The 21791-nt window shown below is 40.7% G+C and overlaps 1 protein-coding gene across 5 annotated transcripts in view; it reads left to right on the plus strand.

The window, feature by feature from the left end:
* The window catches only part of csmd3b (CUB and Sushi multiple domains 3b), a 281884-nt gene that overhangs the window by 200015 nt on the left and 60078 nt on the right, over positions 1 to 21791 (plus strand). For all 5 annotated transcript variants that reach the window (XM_037473628.2, XM_037473629.2, XM_037473630.2 and 2 more), the window contains 8 exons: positions 5644 to 5747; positions 6882 to 6994; positions 14988 to 15170; positions 15506 to 15832; positions 17245 to 17439; positions 18962 to 19100; positions 19417 to 19604; positions 19937 to 20125. In XM_037473628.2, coding sequence (XP_037329525.2) covers positions 5644 to 5747; positions 6882 to 6994; positions 14988 to 15170; positions 15506 to 15832; positions 17245 to 17439; positions 18962 to 19100; positions 19417 to 19604; positions 19937 to 20125 — 1438 coding nt within the window. The remainder of the gene's footprint in view (positions 1 to 5643; positions 5748 to 6881; positions 6995 to 14987; positions 15171 to 15505; positions 15833 to 17244; positions 17440 to 18961; positions 19101 to 19416; positions 19605 to 19936; positions 20126 to 21791) is intronic.

Below are 21791 nucleotides of genomic sequence, written 5' to 3' on the forward strand. Positions count from 1 at the left end.
GGCAATACACTGAGCCCATTTAAACAGACGGATGAAGTTACAAAGCACGAGCAAGGGATGAGCACGACATAGACTGACAAATCATTTAGTTTTACTCCAAGTCATTTCCCATCTTCATTCTTTTGTCATCTGACTTGGCCAATTGTTATTTTCCTGCAGGACACCTGAGAAGAAGCACATGTGAGACCATGCACATTAATACATTCATAAAGAAAGTTAAACCTCAATATGCAAATGAAGATCATTCTTATGGATTGTCATCTTAGGTACTGTCAGACTTGTCTTACTGCAGTCAGATAAGTGTCTTTTATCTCCAGTGGATTTGCTGTAAAGTTGCAGGAGCCGATAGCATTAATCAATCAACTCGAAGATTTGCTTTTAAAAAAATACTTTTTTGATATAAAGGAGAAAGCCAAGCACTGTTCTGACAAATGCTTTACTTTAACAAAGCCAATATAGTGCTTTCCAATGTACATCTATGGAATGAAAATGGCTGATCAAATGTGGAAAAAATACATCACATAAATAGCTTTACCATACATTATACCATAACGTTTAATTTGTTATATATTGCATTTGAATGTTGCAAAAAGAGGGCGGCCATAGTCTGTTACTAGAACATTGTGTTTGTAGGCCCATGATGGTTGAACACTGTACATTCTTTCATGGTGCAAGTAAATAGAGGCAAATGGAAATTGCAGTTTCACATCTAGTAAAGTCAAATGTAATTTACTAGTTTAGAAGCAGGCTTATGTTGGGCAGCTGTCAGAGGCAAACAGGCAGAGGCGGATAGAATATAGTGGGAGCACTGACGCTCTGGTGTACCCGAAATGAAATGTTATCTTGAATTAGGAGGCTGATGAGGGAATAAAGGGCAGTTTAGTGGGCAGGTGAGTGGTCAGTTGATCGCCTTCAGGAGAGAAGGCAACTAAAAACACAAACACACACTGGAACACGGAGAAGAGAGAGCGCCTGCGTTTGAATAGGAAGAAGAGGCTCATGGTGCACCACAACAGAGGAATAGTTCCAACTGAGCCTGCCTCGCTCACTTGCACAACATCACTTTTTTATTGCTTGTACAGGTTTTTCCCCATTTCATCCCTTTGCTTCTTTTTGTCTTATTCCCCTTGTGTCATCTACCTTTTTGGTCTCTGTTTTTTACAATACCAATTCCCGCACCACCTTCACTCCCAGAGGCGCTGTCCTCAGAATTACCCAGATTTTTCATTAAAGAACTCAGCCTGAAACCATCATATTACTATGGAGAGAGAGAGAGAGAGAGAGTGGGAAAGCAGACATTCTATCACATATTCTACATTTCTCCCTGTCTCCTCTTCTTGGTCTGGAGGTAAAGTTGCAGGCTTTCTATCTTTTGTCTCCTTCCGTCTCTGTCAGCCACATTCCCGCTATCACTCTTTGTCTGCACACCATTTGCTCCCTCTCTCTCAAGTTAAGTGTTAATGGGGTTCTATCGCTCTCTGATGTTATTGCTTCATTTAGTTTTGGCAGAATGAGCCTTTAGAGCCAATTCATTCTCTCCTATTCTCATTTAACCTTGGCGATGGCATGACGGTATGGCCATTACTATACGATACTCTTTTTTTTTTTTTGTCTTCTCTTCTATCTTTTGTTCAGACAACAAATCTTACTCTACCATTGTACTTTCCTCATTTTCTCCACCATTTAGTTTTGTCTTCTTTATATTTCTAATGTTATTTTATATTATTGACTCAATTCACTTTCTCCATATCATCTGTTTATGATGCATAAGATAACGTGACATTTATTGCAACTTCATGTTTGTGCCAAGTATTTTTTTGTTGAACAGAGATCATGCGCCCTGTTATATAAGCTGGCAGGGTTAAGAATGAACTGGCTTTGCGTCACTTCCCAATTATTTTGCATGCCCTGTGTAATGCCTAAGCCATGGATGCTACTGCAGTATTGCCGTGCTGCACATTTGGTTTTGTATCACCACGAAAGCTAAGGAAAAAGTAATGCTCATTGAGAAAGGCAAGTTCCACTTTTGGGGAGGCTCTCTCTGTACTCATTTGCAGGCATTTGGAACAAAAATCCAACAATCGCTCAGAAGCCAAAGGGCAAAAATCACAACACTAGAATAACACTGCACTGGATTTTTACTTGCTAACGGTGATTGACTGGCTTGCTTCTGCCTCCTCTTGTCAAGACTCGATGCATAGCAATTTCCTTTGGGCTCAGGTTTAAATTTGTTAAACCTTAGGTGAAAGAACACCGCAATTCAATTGCATTTTTCAGTATGATAGTTGCATAGCAACAGTAAAAGGCACAGCCTACATATCCTTTTCTGCGGCTTTTCTTCAGAGTTGGTATCTAAAAAGGAGGCACTTGGTGGATTCAGCTCAATGAATCAGAAGTGAGCGGAAAACACTAAATTGCAAAAGGCTTTGCCCATCAGTCTTTATCAGCTAAAGCCTGAGTCATCTCACAATGGTGCAATTTATAGCATATAGGCAGAAGCATGTTCATGGGGAGCGGGTGGCGGAGAGTTTACTGTAACACCGCCGCAGACAATCTATTATCCCACGGCTCTGTCTGTGCCCTCTTTGCATCACTGACTGTGTTTCTTGCCAGAATAGTTCACATATTCCTACAGTAGCTGTATCCTCAAGGTATTCCTTGATCTTATTATGGCATGGCTAGGGAGGAGACTCCCCCATCACATTGTCTCCACGACAACCAAAGGAAGTGCTTTATCAAGCAGAAATCTAATTCTGTCGCCTCATTGGCTAGAAGCCATAGATGGATGGCGGACAGGAACGCAGCAGCCAATTAGAAAGAGAGAGGGCCGAGAGTGTGACAGCAAGAGGGAGGGAAAGATGGGAGATGGAGAGATAGATGGATGTTTCTATGAAGGCTTCCTATTAGAGGAGAGGAGAAATATGTAGAGTGTTCACTAGCGCACGCACACACACTCCACTAAACGAGATACGAAACTAGCTCATAAACATGACCCGCACACTTTCTGAAATGAGGTTCCAATCTAAGTAGATTCCAGTACAGTGTTCACATCATCGCACGCACACATAGACACACACATGTGCACAGTGTAATGTGGCTATATCCCAGCTGTGTTTAATGCTGTGTGAACAGTGCTGATGTGGCATTAAGGGGTTATGTAAAGGACAAATACAAGGAGATAGATGGTCCAGTTTCCATCACCAGGGCACATAAGTCCTCGTCTTACTCTCTTCGCTGCATGGGCAGGCAGGTCGGACCGTTTGCTGGTAACTGTAACAAAGAAGACTGGAAGGTCCCCATTACTATATAAGCCACTAACGGCCTTTATTCTCAGTAGTTTCTATCAAATATCAAATTCTGAGCAGTAGATCACGTCCCATATACTGAACATGCTGTCACTACTAAATTAAAATTGCACTTTCTTGTTTCTTGTTCTTCTGAGTTTGTATCCTTATGGTTGAAATGCACTTATTGTAAGTCACTTTGGATAAGTAGACTAAATCACATGTAATATAATGTCCTAAAGTGAGTATGAAACATTATCAACATTTTTACTATAATGATTATAACCATCAAGCCTGTAAATGCAGAATCCAATCTTGCCTCTGATAAAATGTGTAAAACATACATTTCATATAGCAGTGCACCTTATTTATAGTCGGACTTGCTGTTGTATTAAAAGCCTGCTTTGGACTTATAGGAATATTGTGATAACTGTGAAAACGGTGGCTTAGTAATCGCAGAAATAGACACATTAATCTCTGCAAAGCTGTTCCTGTCTCCATGAGTAAGTGTGTTTCTGTGTGTGTGTGTGCTTTCCAAAGAGAGTTTAGCAGGTTTGTAGGTGAGGCTTTAATCCAATCTGCCTTACATGGCGATAAGACTGAGTCAGCATTGTGAGCAATGGACAGATCCCTTTCTTCATCCTAGTAAACCTTTTCATTTTACTGCTTTCTGGTCACATTACAAGATGGTGGTGTCGGTGCTTTACAGCTTCCTCCATTTCATTTTGGCGTGGCTTAATCCGTCGTTGTATTTCATGCAAACCCAATGGCAAGGTAAAACTATGTCTGCTTTTGCTGCCATTAGCAAAATAAACAAAAAATTAACCGGGCTCTTCGGTGTGAAAGAAATAACAATCAGCCCTGTGAACGAAACCAAATTGGGAAATACTGGCAACAGATAAACAGTCTGACAGCAGGTGGGTGGAAACCCACTGGGTTGTTTGTTCACATTTTCATTTGTTCCTTCTTTCTTCACGGATTCAATGGCCACAGTCAGGATAAGTCCCAAGGGGGGAGCAGGTTGCAGATAGTCTAGGTGTAAAAAAAACAAAACTTATTTTTATGGTGCCTGACTCAAAGGGAATGTTTGAATACAGACTACCAAGACAGATGCTCTGAAATGAGAAGATATTGATAAGCATGTAAATATGCTGACTGTTAACAAGCCAGCCTTGGGGAAACTCAGACCAGTATGATGTTTTGGAAGTTTTTTCTGTAGCAGAATATTCAATCTAGAAATCTGGAAATTCCTCACAAGGAAAGAGGAGGAGGAGGGGGGGGGTGGGCAGAATGAGGTTCTGGTCTCCCCCTGAGGGTCCAGCCAGAATTCTAGTCTGAAATACTGCTTGCATCAAAGACAAGCTCATTATTTTCCGCCGTTCCTCTTTGTTACCACTTCCTTCATCCTTCCGTCTTGCACCTGCCTCCATCCTCTTCCTCCTCCACATCTCCTTTCCTCTCTGTCCCTTCTCATCCTCTCTGCACGTCTCGTCGTCATTCCCTCGCTCCTCTACTCTTCCAAATGTGTTTCTCTGTGGTCTGAGATGAAACGGAAAGAGTTAGTTAAATAATTCCCAATCAGTCTGGAACTCGGTGCTTATTCTCCCAACTTTGAGTGCAGCCCAGGAAGTGCTGCTTGTCTCTTCCCAGTTCTTCTTGTACCACTGGATTAAACCATGCCACTTTGTGCGATGCATTAATGAATTCATAATCCATATCTACTTCCGTGAGAGGGGGAATATGTCTTTGATATGGTCATAGCTCTGAGTCTAAATATAACAACAGCTATAGAGCACACTGGCTATGATTGAGGTCAGTGGAGAGCAATATCTTCTCCTGTAATTTCTCATTTATTTTTTTGACCATGACTTACATTTTAATTGGAATTTTTTTGACGCTTTTTTCTTATTTTACTTCATTTCAAAACTAATTATTTCAGTAAGTCTGTTCTCCATGGTATCAGTGCATTTACCACATTTTCCGAAAGTCAAAATGTTTTTGAGAAAAAAAGCCAATAAATTAAGTGAATAAAGTTGTAATTTTAACAGAAAGTCAATATTTGAAGAAAAGGTTGAGAAGCTTGAGCAAACAGATGGGACAATTGAAAAACATGCTTGTTTTGCATTATGAGATTTATTTTTCTGCCCAAAAAACTGTATTCATGACAATTGTTATTTCTCTTCAACATTCCCGTAGGCTGTAGGGGTTTATCTCATTTTGATGTGATCTGCTTCTTCTTCCTCTTCTGGATATTGGTTTCGTAGCCCTGACCCACATACTATCGAATCACAGATATATTTTGACCGGGTTTGTTCTGGAACTCCAGCTTTTTACTGACATGTGTTCTTTTCATCTTTAGGTAATCCAGATCAACTTTGAAGAGTTTGACATGGAAATAGCCTACGATACTCTGACCATAGGAGATGGAGGGGAAGTGGGAGATCCTACAGCTATACTGCAGGTGTAAGTATTTCCTTTGATATACTTTTATGTCCGTTGAAAAGGTTTGCTTGTTTGCTTTTTGCCATCAAAAAATGGTGTGTCAAACACAGGCAAACTTTAAAACCCTTCAAGAAACCTTTAGAAACATGGAAGCTTGATTTAGCTTGACTGATTATTCCATTCTGAACCGAGTGTGGGAAGTCCCATGCTGTATAATCTCTTGAAACCAACATAAATAATGCGCTAGCTACTTGAAAAAGAGAGAGATAAAAAGTTTATTTAGCGGCATCTAAGTATCACAAATATGTCTGATTTATAATCCTCATACTTTTTTTTTACTACAACTTGCCAAAGCCATACTAATTACAGGAGTAACACCTCGCTTGAAAATCACGCATATGAAGTTCAGATATCTGGATAGCAGGATCTGATGTCATACCAGGCAGATTACAGCTTCAAAACAGCTTCAATTAAATAACGCCATGGAATGAACTCCCGCAATATGAATGGAATAACTTTAAAATAATGTTCTCCCTGAGCGGCATGTCTGCATTTTCATTTTAAAAAGCAGATTGTGCCACACACAGTGTTAGTTTCATAATGAGCAGCAGAGCTCCTTTGTCATTTTATCAAACGTCTAGCAACAGAGTTAATATGCTTCAAGTAAAGTCAAATTATCAATAGCTGAGTAATAACGTCCAGCAATGTTTCTTTATGTACTCTGTCCATTTCCATTGTTGTTCTTTATTTAAGCCATCAGCTGCCTGCTAGCTGGAAATGCTCCATCTTATTTGTTGTAATTAGTGAGCCCACGACTGATCCGTCTGCGCCCGAAAGTATAAAAGATGCGGACCTTCCTTTCACTTCACTTGGGAGTCCATCACTGTTAACTTTTGTTCGTAAAAGGTGTTGGCAGTCGGGAAAAAACGGTAGATCAAATGAATGTACTCTGAGAAAATTGCTTTCCTGAGGCAGCATTCTGCAAAAGCAAACCAAATCAAAATCATTCATCTCAAGCCCAGTTTGTTCCACAAATGTGTTCACACTGAGATCAGCGCTTGAGAATTAGATTTTGATTGCAGGGCTGAAATCGTACGTTTCATCATGGTGATCATTATGACAATGATCTAGTATTAATCTGTTTTTCTGCTCCAGCCTATCAGGCAGCTTTGTTCCCGACCTGATAGTCAGTATGACCCACCAGATGTGGCTCCACCTACAGTCGGATGAGAGCGTTGGATCTATCGGATTCAAGATCAACTATAAGGGTAAGAAATGAGCATGTGTTTGACGAATGAAAACTAAATAGAATCAATGTGATTGAAGAGGCTAACTGACCTTGAGCTAAAGCACAATCCGTCCTGTTGGTTCAACTTCTGCCATAGTGAAATAAGGAACTTTATCTATTAGATGAATGTAGTGCAAATCTGATTATAGTCTATGAACAGATGGGTGAGCTTTTTAGCATAAATTATTTGGGTGGTGTCGTCTTTGGATGTATTGTCATAATGAGGTTACAGAGCTGAGTCTGGAAATGGAAGGATTTCTAAACGTGGTGTGATATGTTTTTTTTATATAAAAAATCATCAAACCATCTTAAAATCATAATAATAAATAAATACTCTTTGCTATTTCCTGAATATGTTCCCCAGACATCAATAAAACGAAAACCTCCATTAGAATGCATCCATGCTTATAAAAATACTTTATTTTTATTTTCTACAGATTAAGATGTCAATATCCACTAGAGTGGGCATTATAAATATGCTTTTAACAATGGGAAATACATGTATGCTGGATCAGGACTAACGCAATACCAGAAGAATATGTGTTTTTGTATATTTAATTAAAATAGTGCTGATAAACAACAAATGATGTAGTTCAAAGTTTACATTGCATCATCATACTGCGAAATGTCTTCAAATAAAAATAATGTACAAAATTGCTTGAGATTTGTACAATACATTTGAAATTCCTACATTTTTATAATGCGGGAACAAAACATTCACCTGGATGTAAGGTATATGTTATCCCAAAATTAGACTCGCTCAGTCAAATCCTAATACCCTGAACAGTTCCATCAATATTAGATCAATGTGTTTTGGCACGCTGGCTCCATCTCCCACAATATTTACTATCAAGGTGGGCGCCTATGTTATGAGTTGGTAGCCAGGTATGTCAGATGTCTTTTTGTGTTTTTAAGAAAGAAAAAGGTGTTGAGAGAGAGAGAGCGTGTGTGTGTGTTTGTTTGTTATCCCGAAGCCACATCCAGTAGAACTTGACCATTAAATATAAATATTATCAGTAGCTCTAGCCTTGCTGCAAAGTTACTGATGCCCTACACAATGTGTGTGTGTGTGTGTGTGTGTGTGCGTGTGTCAGACAGGTCTTCCATCAGTGAGCCAACGAAGCTGTAACAAGTCACTCACCACTTTCACTCTTCACTTTCCCCGTCTCCCTTCCCTCTGTGTCTGTCTCTGTGTCATTTTTCCTCATTAAGCATCTCTGGATCCCCACTTTCTCTCCTTCTACAATCACAACACGTTCTCTCTAGTTTCTCTAGTTTGCTCTCTAATGCACTGTTGTTTGGTTTCTGTGCTTCTGTCTTTCTCACAACTTTTTCCTTTTATCAGACAGCCACTACCTTTGTCTTTCAGCAGTGCTTCTAGGTTTCTCTCACCGAGGCTTTTGCTCTTCGTCCATGTCCCCTTTTCTCTGTGTCTCATCATTCTCTCTCTGTCCACTCTTTCTTTCTTGTCACTATTCATCTATTATTAAAGCCAAGGTCACCAACCTAGAAACACTTTGACTCCACTCCTCGTGGCAGGGCAAACAAATCACACACCCAAACACATACACACCTAAAAAGCAGTCCAGACTGCTTGTACAGCAATCTTTTCATCTACTCTGAATCATGTCCTGTCACAGCCATAGATTTAAAGCAGCGCTGCGGTACTATTGACAAAATTTACGCTAAAGATTCAGTGCAAGTCTGCTCTATGAATAAATAAATGTATCAAAAGCCTATATATCTGTCTGTGGTCCATAAAGAGGTCTCATTGACAATCATTTATGTGTTTAGGGGGTTTTGTTTTCCGATACCTCTGTAACAATGAGAATGACCATAATGTATACCAATCGCACCGGCCTGTCTTGAAAAGATTATCTTATCTATGACAGTACACTGATATATATGCATATATACATAGTGTTATATATGTTTTGTCAAATAAAACCTATTCAATCCGTGAATTTGCGTTATCATTCAAACTGAATCACCAACACAGGCCAGAAACGTTATCCTTTAAATGGGCAAATATCAGATAAACCTTTCTGAACAAAGTCCATCTCACAAAACATTATATCTAAGTAATGTTTGACTCACATGCGATATATTGTGTTATATAAAGTTTGTGACAGTGATAGTTTTGTTTTGTCTCTTGGTAAGATGGTTAGGGGCCTCAGCAGTATTCTGTCTACAGCTCATTTTACTGAGGTTTTAAGGGGCGCCACAGAGTGGGATTTCACAGCGCTGCCGTCGCTGTCTATAGTTTAAATGCAGCAGCTGCCAATTTGAACTCGCAGGATTCAACACTCCACACAGCGAAAACCTTCTGCTTCACTTAGGAGGAGCAGCTGATTCCTGCCAATTGTAACGCGCACAGGTGCTCATTTGTCCTCGATCCCCCGCTGCTCGCCGAAGACACGTCGTGGCCTTGTGTTGGATGTGGCAAGTAAAGACACCTGTCACCACGTCGGACTGATTGATCTGGTACACAGTCTCTGCTGTGTCTTTTTTGGTGCCAGAAATGAGCGTCTGATACCTGGATGAGCTTCGGAACTGGATAATAAGTACCATTCTGAATATGTATTTATAAGTTAAGTTAGGACAATTGCTCAATAAATGTAAATCAACCAGTAAAATATGTCTGCATGTATAATTGCTTACATTTGTAACATTGTGGCTTTAAACTAAATCAGCATTATTATTTGCCTCTACTCCCATTCTTTACATTGTAATACGTGCAAATGGTAAATTGGATAATTTGTTTCCAGCGATGAGTCATTTCCTCGAGCCTCTGCTTTTTTAAGTGCATCATTTTAGCGTTATCCCATGATCCTGTGTTATACACTCACCGGCCACTTTATTAGGTACACCTGTCCAACTGCTCGTTAACACTGAATTTCTAAGCAGCCAATCACATGGCGGCAACTCAGTGCATTTAGGCATGTAGACATTGTCAAGACAATCTCCTGCAGTTCAAACCGAGCATCAGTATGGGGAAGAAAGGTGATTTGAGTGACTTTGAACGTGGCATGATTGTTGGTGCCAGAAGAAGTCTGAGTATTTCAGAAACTGCTAATCTACTGGGATTTTCACGCACAACCATCTCTAGGGTTTACAGAGAATGGTCCGAAAAAGAAAAAACATCCAGTGAGCGGCAGTTCTGTGGGCGGAAATGCCTTGTTGATGCCAGAGGTCAGAGGAGAATGGCCAGACTGGTTCGAGCTGATAGAAGGGCAACAGTGACTCAAATAACCACCCGTTACAACCAAGGTGGGCGTAAGAGCATCTCTGAACGCACAGTACGTCAAACTTTGAGGCAGATGGGCTACAGCAGCAGAAGACCACACCGGGTGCCACTCCTTTCAGCTAAGAACAGGAAACTGAGGCTACAATTTGCACAAGCTCATCGAAATTGGACAATAGAAGATTGGAAAAACGTTGCCTGGTCTGATGAGTCTCGATTTCTGCTGCAACATTCGGATGGTAGGGTCAGAATTTGGCGTCTACAACATGAAAGCAAGGATCCATCCTGCCTTGTATCAACGGTTCAGGCTGGTGGTGGTGGTGTCATGGTGTGGGGAATATTTTCTTGGCACTCTTTGGGCCCCTTGGTACCAATTGAGCATCGTTGCAACGCCACAGCCTACCTGAGTATTGTTGCTGACCATGTCCATCCCTTTATGACCACAATGTACCCAACTTCTGATGGCTACTTTCAGCAGGATAAAGCGCCATGTCATAAAGCTGGAATCATCTCAGACTGGTTTCTTGAACATGACAATGAGTTCGCTGTACTCAAATGGCCTCCACAATCACCAGATCTCAATCCAATAGAGCATCTTTGGGATGTGGTGGAACGGGAGATTCGCATCATGGATGTGCAGCCGACAAATCTGCGGCAACTGTGTGATGCCATCATGTCAATATGGACCAAACTCCCTGAGGAATGCTTCCAGCACCTTGTTGAATCTATGCCACGAAGAATTGAGGCAGTTCTGAAGGCAAAAGGGGGTCCAACCCGTTACTAGCATGGGGTACCTAATAAAGTGGCCGGTGAGTGTATAACGCTGTGCTAGGAGACTTCAAAGTGCAGCATAAACATTGAGTGCCTTCCTCACAGCCAGTTGTAAAAGAAAAGTGGGTGGTCCACGTGTCAATCTCAGGACAGATCGTTTTTTTTAAAACTTGGTTTATCATATAAAAACGACTCTGCAGCCAAACACATGATAGTGTCAGAAGAAGTCAAAAGAATATTTGATAAAAGCTATCATACCTACTTGCCTGTACTGGCCTGCTATTCTTCTCTTTTCTTCAGAGTCCTGATGTCAGCTCTTACTTTTGAGATTTCATTTTAGATTTTTCATCTGTCTTTTTTTTTAATAGTTTTTAATATGTGATGTATTTTATAGGAGGAGAAGATGTCAAGGTGGATTTTTACAGCACAGCTGACCCCAGGTCGGATGGATTGCTTGTGTGTGTTTGTGTACATTTGTGCACCCGTATGTTTCTGGTTTTAGATGTAACTCTAGATGAGATGAAACATGTCTCATATTAACATTGAACAACATTCATGAGGGGGACTACATGGATGATCTAAATGGAGAGGTTAGGAGAGAAATGGAGAAACATATTCTGGCAATTGAAGCAGTGGAAAAAAAGCGACAATGGAACTGAACCTTATTTGGTTTCTATTTACAAGTAAATTACAGAAAAAGTATTAAGTCAACCTCGATAACAGCAGCCTCTCATGTTTTCAGTTATGAATTCCCATCCCAGCGGACTGCCTGCAGTTCGTTGCTATTTCCTGCCCCCAGGATTTGTGTTGGGTCTCACAGGATCTGAATCCTGCAGCGCTGCAGTCCGGGTACTGAGCAGGACCTTCTCAATCACACCGGGTGAAACAGAATTTCCTTCAGAGCGAATGAAATATTCATCCATAACATAACCAGAAATGGGGTTCAATTTTACAGTCAATAACCTTAATCTTAGGGTCGTGAGCCAAAGCCTTCCGCCTTTTTGCATGTGTGCGCGTGTGTGTTTTGCAATCCTGTAAATAACAGGACTTACCGTATAACAGACCTCTAAAGCAGCATTTCATTTTCTAGTCATGAATTATTGACTCATGTAATGTTCAATTCTTCTAGAGCCAGAAATAAGATTCATATTTGCAGACCATTCAGTCAAAATGCTTCATAATAAATTGTTCTCACTCTAATTTGTATTAATATATTCAAAACATTGCAAAGAAAGTATGGCATATGGTTAACTGACCTGTGTCCATATACAAGGAATACATGCATACTATATAGACTGGTTTAAATGGACAGGGATTGACTAAGCAATGTTATAGTACAAAGAACCAATGAGCAGCCGTTTAGGCCTGCATCGGTCATTCAGTCCTTTAAAAGGCTCATCAAGTAGCAGCACCAGAAGGTCCGGAGCTCATTAGACTCTTTGTATTTCGCCGAGGCAGAAGAGACGTGTGTCAAATTCTGCTTTAGCCTCTTGGCAGGATTTTGCAGGTTTTACTCGCTGGTTTTGATGAAACAAAATGTACTAAATTACATATGATCGCGTGCTCACTGGTGTTTCATTCATTTAGTTGTCCATTCAGATGTTCTCAGACAGGGAGAGGATGTGGCAGTAACATCTTAACCATAGTAAAAAATAGAAGATGGCTTCTTTTATGTGGATGTGCTGTTCTATCACCTGTACTTTCTTGACATAGATTGTAGACATTTATGCGAGGACAGGTACATGCTGAATCCACTGATGATAGTGGAAACACATTCCTCTTGCAGGGCCATGAGACAGAGTCTATTACCGCAGGCTGCAGCCATGCATTCCTGCCCCAAGAGGGGTCCAGATGAAAGGAAACTACTCACTTAGTATCTGTGAACCTCGAGTCCAATGCACAGACAGTAACAGATATTTTGGAGTTACACCACTGATCAAAACAAATATTTTGTGCACTTTATGTAACAAGCGCCAAGGGACATTATGTGTTTTTAATGAGAACAGAAAATGTTTATCTTTATCATATCCTATGAAATCAATCCTCAAAAGCTCTTCAGTTGCCTGGTTTGGACCCTAAGTGAGGCAAAGAATTTAGAGTGTACTAAATCAGATCATTTTATTTCAAAGGGACTATTATCTTCACTGATGTCTAAGTGGGAACTAGTCAAATGGGCCTCTGTCTTTTGGTCACAGATTCAGACATTCACAAGCTAACTAAGCAGGCTTAGCTTCTCATTTCTTCCTCACATTGCAAATACTTTCCTCTCAATTCCTCTTCTACCTCAGTTTATTACTTTATGGGGCTTAGACATGCTGCACAGCAAGAACAGGAGACTGTAGCGTATGGCAAATATTAGACTATGCAAACAGCCACGTATACATTCAACATTCGATCAGTGTGGGACTGAAATCAATTTCACAATGGTCACAAAAGACTTAACAGCCAATGAGGGTTTTTTTCTCCAATCTCATTTTCCCCCCAAATGTATTTGCTTGCTCACCAAGAGCTTTACAGGAAATGCATTTACACATATTGTATGTGTTTGTGTGTGAGAGCGAGAGAAAGAGAGAACAGTGTCACATGTTCTGTATGCATACAAGTGCATTTCCATGGACAATGTGGTGCGAGCATGGTACACTTGAAGGAGCCTAATCCCCTTTGTGGATCTGTCAGCCTTGTTGTTAAAAACACAATAGGATTTTTGGTGTGTGTCTATGTTTGTGTGAGAGGAAGAAATGCACGTATGCCTTTGTGTGATGCTAACGACTGAATGTGTGATTGTGTAGTGCATGCATGCGTGTGTGTGTGTGTGTGTGTGTGTGAGAGAGTAGTATGGGAATGTTGCGACGGTATGCCGGTTTTCTCGCCTAAGCAATTTGTTTTCGATTCTCCTGCAAGGTGTGTGTTTCGTGTCTGTGCGAGCTGTGTTAATGCACAGTCACGTGTGTTAGGCCGGTTGTGATTTGGTTGGGTCTGTGGGTCTCATAAAGACGATGTCATGATGGAAATTAATGCAATACATCACAAACACGCACTCAGACACGCACACACATACATATGCGAACAGAGAGACCAAGCACCCACATTTGCTTCCTGTCATTGATCACTCCAGTAAATAATACCGAAAATAGAAAAGGGAACGGGGGAATAAAGGAGAGTAAGGGGGAATAGAGCGCATAGTTTGTGAAATACATGAAATGTTAATGGACATTATGGTGGCACCTTGGTAACGAATCAGAGAAGGATCTGTGTAACACCGTGGTGCGACTCAATGTGAAAAAGGAAGTGTCATGAATGCATGCCAACTCGCAGAAAGAGATTGAAGCAAACTTCCCACAGGCTACATGAGGAAGCTTGCATGACACAGTAAACCTAGAGCCAGATCATCTTTTAGCAAGCCATCTCACAGTAAGCAGTATTTTACTGTTAAAAATGGATGAAGGGCTCTTGCAGCGCTTCACAACAGGGGAAGATGGCCATTGGGTGTTTGAGGATGTGAACACTGCACGGCCACCACCAATACGGTTAAAGCGAGACTCCAGGAGCCGGAGGAGCCAGCTGCCAAATATATTCGCTTATAATGCTAAACTCTGCTAATATGCTAACTTCACAGTTACATATTTAAACAATTAATAGTATTGATCATCACCTTTTACTTTTTTCGTTTTTAGAAATTAACAAACAATCTTCAAACAGGTGGGCCTGTGATTGTTTTAGAAACAGTACCTCAAACAGCATTAAATGGAATATTAGTTGGGTACTATCTGTTATTTTATTATATATATATATATATAATATATGTGGGACTGACTCCAAATAACAACTGCTCATTTCAATGAACAAAGATGTATCAGGATTATAGATGCATGTTTGTTTTTGAAAGCAATTGAGGTCTACGGCACAAAGCTCTAAGTCCCGGATGCTAATGTCTTCTTCTGAAATTGTGTCCTTCCAGAAATAGACAAAGAGAGTTGTGGGGACCCTGGAACTCCTCTCTATGGAGTAAGAGAAGGGGACAGTTTCTCAAATGGTGGAATCCTGAAGTTTGAGTGCCAGTTTGGCTTTGAACTGATTGGAGAGAAAACTATCTCTTGCCAAGACAACAACCAGTGGTCAGCAAACATCCCCATATGCGTATGTAAGTATTCAAATGGTGTGTAGGTTATTTCCTGAGAAAATGCTGCAGAGGGGAAAAAAAGACATGACATATGCTCTGCTGTTACGTTGATAACATTCACCACGGTGACAGGACAGAGTTTATTATGGCCTGGAGCAGATGATGACCGACGATGCTGTGGCGATGAATATTTAACAGAAAATAACCTCTTTCTGCATCTATTTCCTTCCTCTCTGTCCCTCCATGTTTATTTTCCCCCATTCTTTATCTTTATCTCTCTGTAACTTGTTTTGTCATTGTCTGTCCATCTGTCTTTGTATATCTGTCTGTCTGTCTCTGTGTCTCTGCTGCCATAGTCCCCTGCATGTCCAACTTCACAGCTCCCTCAGGAACTGTCCTCTCCCCAGATTACCCAGAAGGCTATGGGAACAACATGAACTGCGTCTGGCTCATCCAATCAGATCCAGGCTCCAGAATTCACTTAGCATTCAATGACTTTGATCTTGAGGCGCCCTACGATTCCCTAACTGTGAAAGACGGCGAGACAAATGATGCCGGCGTCATCGGGAGGTTCTCTGGAGCTGAGAGTCCTTCCCATCTGACTTCCAACACCAACACACTGAGGCTGGAGTTTCAGGCTGATCACTCCATGTCAGGAAGAGGATTTAATATCACATACAGTAGTATGTCAGCTTTATTTCCTTTTGTTGCATTTATGTTTTATATAACTATTTAACTAAACAAATTGTAAAAAACAGGATAATATATGGCAACACTATATTGACAGTACTCAACATACAGATTTAAGCTGTTTTGAGCTATGAGAGAGTCATTTGACTGTACATACATTTAATGGACGCCTTTCAGCTTAGACCTTTAACAATTTCTGTAAATGTTAAGTTGTTTCATTCTGAAACAATACATCCATAAACACAATGGGGCCCGAAATTTAACCGCCACTATTTAAGTAACTATAAAATTGATTATTACGTCCTGTAGCACAAAAATCCCTGAGAATGCATGGGTGCAATTTAAGATAGAAGCTCTTCTAATTCACTAAAAGTTGGATCAGACTGTAGGGATGAACAACAGAAAGAGTTGTTCTAGAAGAGAAAAAAGACATTGATCCCTGAGGATTTATGTGGTTAATACAGCAGCCATATAGAGTATAGATGTGTATATTGGCGAACAAAGAGTATTAAAGGAAGCCATTTTAGACGTCTGGGCTTGTTTGTTGTCATAACCAGAGAACAGATGAGAAGATCATCATTTCATGATTCCATCTCTGTGCATCCAGTACACAGAGAGGTCCAGGAAGTGTTTAGCTCTGCTTAGCACAAAGGCTGGGAGCGAGCGGAAGCTGTTTACTTCTGTCAAAAGAAAAACAAAACACCTTCCAAATAGCCTTTTTTTAAACGTCATACCCCTGTGTCTGTCAACCGTGTCAAAATAGGAAGTTCTGTAAAGTTGTCAACTGTGCAGACGTGATCAAACCCAGATGTAACAATCAGCGCATGCTAGACTACAGGATACAACTTGTACAGTAAATAAGATTTGCCTGCCCCTGCTTGCAGTCTTTGAGCTAATTCAGGCTAAACACGTCGCCATACCAGATAAACTTGAAATAGATATTGATACTGATCTTCTTGTCTGACTGCGGGTTTGACGGCAAACAGACCAAAATGTTAAAGTGTTCTGCCCACATGATTCTTTCCAGTTTATCTGTCATTTCAGTATGTGACTTCTCTTTTTTGGGGGGGTCACTAAACGTTTGTCATTTTTCAATCATCTGATTTCTTCAATTGGCAAAACCAAATCCTGAAGGAGACATTCTCACATGACAATCAAGCATCAGAAATTACCATATTTACAGGGTTATAAAAGGAATTTTGGAGGGTGCGTTTTAATGGCCGGGTCCCAACACTAAAAGACAAGTTACAGGAATAAATCTATATCATTAGTTTCCAGAAATGTCATCTTAATGTGGTACCGTAAAATAGTCCCATATTCTTTGCGAACATTTCTTGAGGATGTCCTTCCCTTTCTGCTCTCTCTCCCCCTCATAAATGTGTCTCATTGTAACTTTTTACCAAAGCATTTGGCCACAATGAGTGCCCAGACCCCGGAATTCCCATCAACGCTCGCCGTTTTGGAGACAGCTTCCAGCTCGGCAGCTCCATCTCTGTGGTCTGTGAGGACGGCTTCATCAAAACCCAAGGAACCGAGACCATCTCCTGTCAGTTAGAAAAAGGAAAAGTCATGTGGAGTGGGCCCATCCCTAAATGTGAAGGTAAACACCGGATTAAAATATGAACTCAGAAACCACCCAGGACGTGAAAATAAAATGTTGTCAGCTCGACACAGGGAATAAGATATGGAGTCGACCCAAATGTTCAGCAAAGAAAACTATTAATACACTGTTGGCAAAGGTACAGCCATTAGCTTACAACAATTCTCTGAATCTAGGAGACTCTTAACTGAAAGCTGCACACTGAGAGAAACCTATGGAGAAATGTGAAGTTAATAATTATCATAGAAAGTGTACACTTTCTTTAAAGGACTTGTCTGCGTATTAGTCATCACATCACTCAACTTGTAGCAATTAAACATATAACGGTTATTTTTACAATAACTTGTATACCATCCTTATATAGTTGGAGGAAGTATATTGCCATTTAAATATATCCATTAGCGCAAAAAATCAACTTCTTACATGAAAGTGCAGGCAAATGTGACCTGCTTGAGATGAAACAAATTATTACTTTATCTTTAACTCCGAGAGCAGAAAAGATGTTGACTGAAGTGTTGACGGCACAAAGAAAGGCCGCGCTAATTAGGCTGGAGGTCATTTAATATTCCCGTATCCTTTGTCGCTAATGTGTGCCTATAACTACTTGGATGGAAATCTTGTATTCAGGAGGTACAGACCAGAACTAATTGAATCCCGGAAAAAAGTTAAAACTCTAAACAAGATGAAATTCAAAAGAAGTCTGGAGCGGAATAGTTCCTAGTTAATGTAACCTTCTGTTACCATTCTGTTGAATCTTCTCATTTAGGGTTTTGAATGCTGACTGTGAATATAGGCTTTGTTCTTTATGTTCCTTGAAGTACATCTTTGCCTTTAAAGCCACCCTTATCAGTGAAATCAGTGTAGTTGGAAACCAGGTGGTGAACAAAGTAGATAAAGCTAAAGTTAGAAAGCAAAACAAATCTAAAAGCAGACTAAGAACTGGACCCTCCTCTGGCCTGAGATAAAGCTTTCTCAATGTGTGAGAAGAGTTTGCGAACAAGGTCACACAGTTTATTTTATTTTTGGTCTCCATAGCAAGTGGTGAGTATATGTTCATTTCATTTAAAGTTCATTTAAAAGATTTTTTCGGTGTGGTCTGACAGAACTTGGCTCGGTGCTTCTTGTTACCCTCCTGGTTTCAAAAAAGAGGAAAGACAATGTCCTGCTTTTTATTCAGCATCTTACGAAAGGCACCAAAGGGGGTCCGTTCGGGTCCACAAACAGACTGGCTGTTTCATTTATGTATCTCGCACTCACTGTTCAAATTTGTGCATAAATGTTTTCATTTTGCATTATGAAAACTGATGTGTTTGAAAGGTTGCTGTTGAGGCTTTTGGGAGGTTGTATTTTGCAGAGTGTTCTTAAAAGTGTCAGGTCTCACTTGTCACACGCAGACCTGGATCTTGACTTTACCTCACGTCAGTCTAGACTTGAGTGGTCTCGATACAAATGTACTCTCGTCTTCCCTTCTGTATCCTCTGTATCTGGCTGCCCTTCCCTCCTTCGGTCTGTCCTCCTCCAGCCCCGTGTGGAGGCCACTTTTCAGCCCCAAATGGAGTGATTTTGTCTCCTGGTTGGCCTGGTTACTACAAAGATTCCCTCAGCTGTGAGTGGGTGATTGAATCAGAACCTGGACGCTCCATCAAAATCACATTTGACAGGTGGGTGGAATGATTCTTTGAGCACAGCCTGAACACTCTTCTGTGCAGGTTGTTACAACCCGGCTCAAAGGCTGCAACATATAGGGAGACAAGACTATTCTAAAAGTAATAAATACACACTTATTTAAATGCAAACAACAAAGATTGAGTCCAAGATGAAAATCGCTGAAGTTGCCCTTTCAATGAATGCTTCAAAGTGCAGTGTCTTGTTCTCGTAACTGTTTGAAATAAAATGAAAGGTCATTTATTCTAATGTCTTTTTAAAAAGGAAAAATGATTTTCACCATTGCGATATTCTGATGTTGTTGTCTCACAGGTTTCAGACTGAGCTGGGTTATGACTTTTTGGAGATCCATGATGGGCCAAACCTCCTGTCTCCTTTGGTTGGCTCCTTTAATGGCACCCTGGTGCCTCAGTTCCTGTTCAGCAGCACCAACTTTCTTTATCTACTGTTCACCACCGATAACAGCCGATCAAATGCTGGCTTCAAAATACTGTATGAAAGTAAGTCAGAACCGGGACACGCCTTTATAGATAGAAAGTTGAAATATATTCTATGCCTATTACAGATCACATCCGCTTGCATGTTATACACAAGAAGGTGTTGTGCGTGATGTCAGGACATGACCTTACCTTAGTAGCCCACCACACACAGATTTACAAGCTGGCCTGACATGCAGGTCATCAACTGCAAAGAGCAAACAACCTTGATCCCACAGCATGGTGCTTAATGTGGAGATTCAGGTCATCTGTGGGATCTAGAACGTACGAATCGGCAAAACTGCAGATGCAAATCTTTTTTGCACATCCATACATCTGATCCATCTCTTTTTCAGGCGTTACGGTGGACAGCTACTCGTGCCTGGACCCCGGTATCCCTGTCAATGGGATCCGGTATGGCCAGGATTTCTCCATCGGGTCCACGGTATCATTCGGTTGTGATTCTGGATACAGACTCAGCCACGAGGAGCCCCTCGTATGCGAGAAAAACCACTGGTGGAGCCACCCTTTACCTACCTGCGACGGTAAATACAAATGATTAAAGGTCTCATAAAAAAAAAATATATATATGTAGTATATATAATGCGCATTAATTAAGAAATGTCCATGCTCCACATCATAGCTGATATATTTGTTGCAGTTATTGAATGTTATACAAAAAAAATGAAAAACTCTATATATAGATATAGGTGGACCGTAGCCAAACTTCATGGACATGAAAAGGCCTAATTCATTTGGTAATGATGTGTTCAAAGTGACATAATACAGTATTAATAAGATGTCCTTTTCTGATAATGTATGTTTTTATCTCACACTAATCGGACACGCAAAATTATACTATTCCTCAAGTCATCAAAATCAAAGAAACATGCAATATCTACGCCATTATCCTCATACCTTTAACACGATTACTATCTCTAGCACCAATGTTTTAATTTTAACACAATCTACGTGTTTAATCTAGGTGATGGGGAGACAGTATGCGCAAGTGTGGGAGCCCATACCAACATGGCTACATCTTGACTGCAATTTTAAGAGAAAAATGTTTTTAAATGACTTTCATTCCTTATAAATAAAATGAAAGGTCAGAATATTTAAATTACTTGACCAAAATTAAATTCCAAACTGATTCCATCCAGTGGTTGCATTGCAAAATAAGACACACAGAAGCTGAAGAGTGTAAAAGAGATCAGAGGTGGAGCCCACCATCTCTATAAGGGAGCTGAGTCACACAGAACATGTTGTTCTGCGACAAAACCACCGGTTGAATCCCACACACACCTACACACACACACACACACACACACACACACACACACACACACACACACTGGGGCAATTTGCAGTGAAGGCTGCTGTGGCTGATAGGGGATGATTTGAGAATAAGATTAGAGATCCGTTGTTCAGTACCTGTGTGTGTGTGTGTGTTTTGTGCTTTTGCCATGTGCCTCCTTTCAACTCCTCTCCCGTCTGAAACGTGAACACAGGAAGGTTTGAGCTAAGGTTGAACAGATCCTGTGTGTGCTGTCACCTCCTCTCTCTTCTCCCAAACCAAGGAGTGAGTGGGGGCGCGAGAGTAGCTCAGGGGAGGAGGGGGCTCTCTCTTCTCTCTCATTCCTATCATGGAGGAGTGAGCAAGGAGAGATGCGTAACTGCTGCATCACTATTGTAGCGGCCTGCTTGGCAGCGGCTTGCTCGGCTTGTGGGCTCACTTGGTATCCACGTTCCTTGTACTGGCAGTTGGTTTCTTCCAAGGAGGCAGTTTGAGCAAATAAACATCAAACAAGCTGCCTGAAAGAGGCGGGCTGAATGCCGTCAGACCGCGTTTACACAGTACCCACACAAATACAGGTACTATCTGCACCTGGGCATGGTAAGAAATGGTCTAACATGATGATTGGCGGGTCAACAATGATTTGGCGGCATTAAAAGGTACCTCTGGAAAATGTTGCAGAAATCGAATGATGGTCTTAATGTGTTGAAGGAAATAAGTAAAGTTTCTTCATTCAACGTTGAGTATGAAGTGAATAACCCAATGGCAAGATTATCACATTAGCTAAGCCAAAAGATGACTCGATTTTGAACTAAACTTGTTTTTTTTTTATTCCCTTTTTAAAATGATGGGGATTCAAACCAATCAAAGTGTGATTCTTCTTGATGTCCAAAGTTGGTGTTTTGGGGTGGAATCTG

The sequence above is a fragment of the Pungitius pungitius genome, chromosome 17 (assembly GCF_949316345.1).
Source record: "Pungitius pungitius chromosome 17, fPunPun2.1, whole genome shotgun sequence".
In the NCBI taxonomy this organism is placed as follows: domain Eukaryota; kingdom Metazoa; phylum Chordata; class Actinopteri; order Perciformes; family Gasterosteidae; genus Pungitius; species Pungitius pungitius.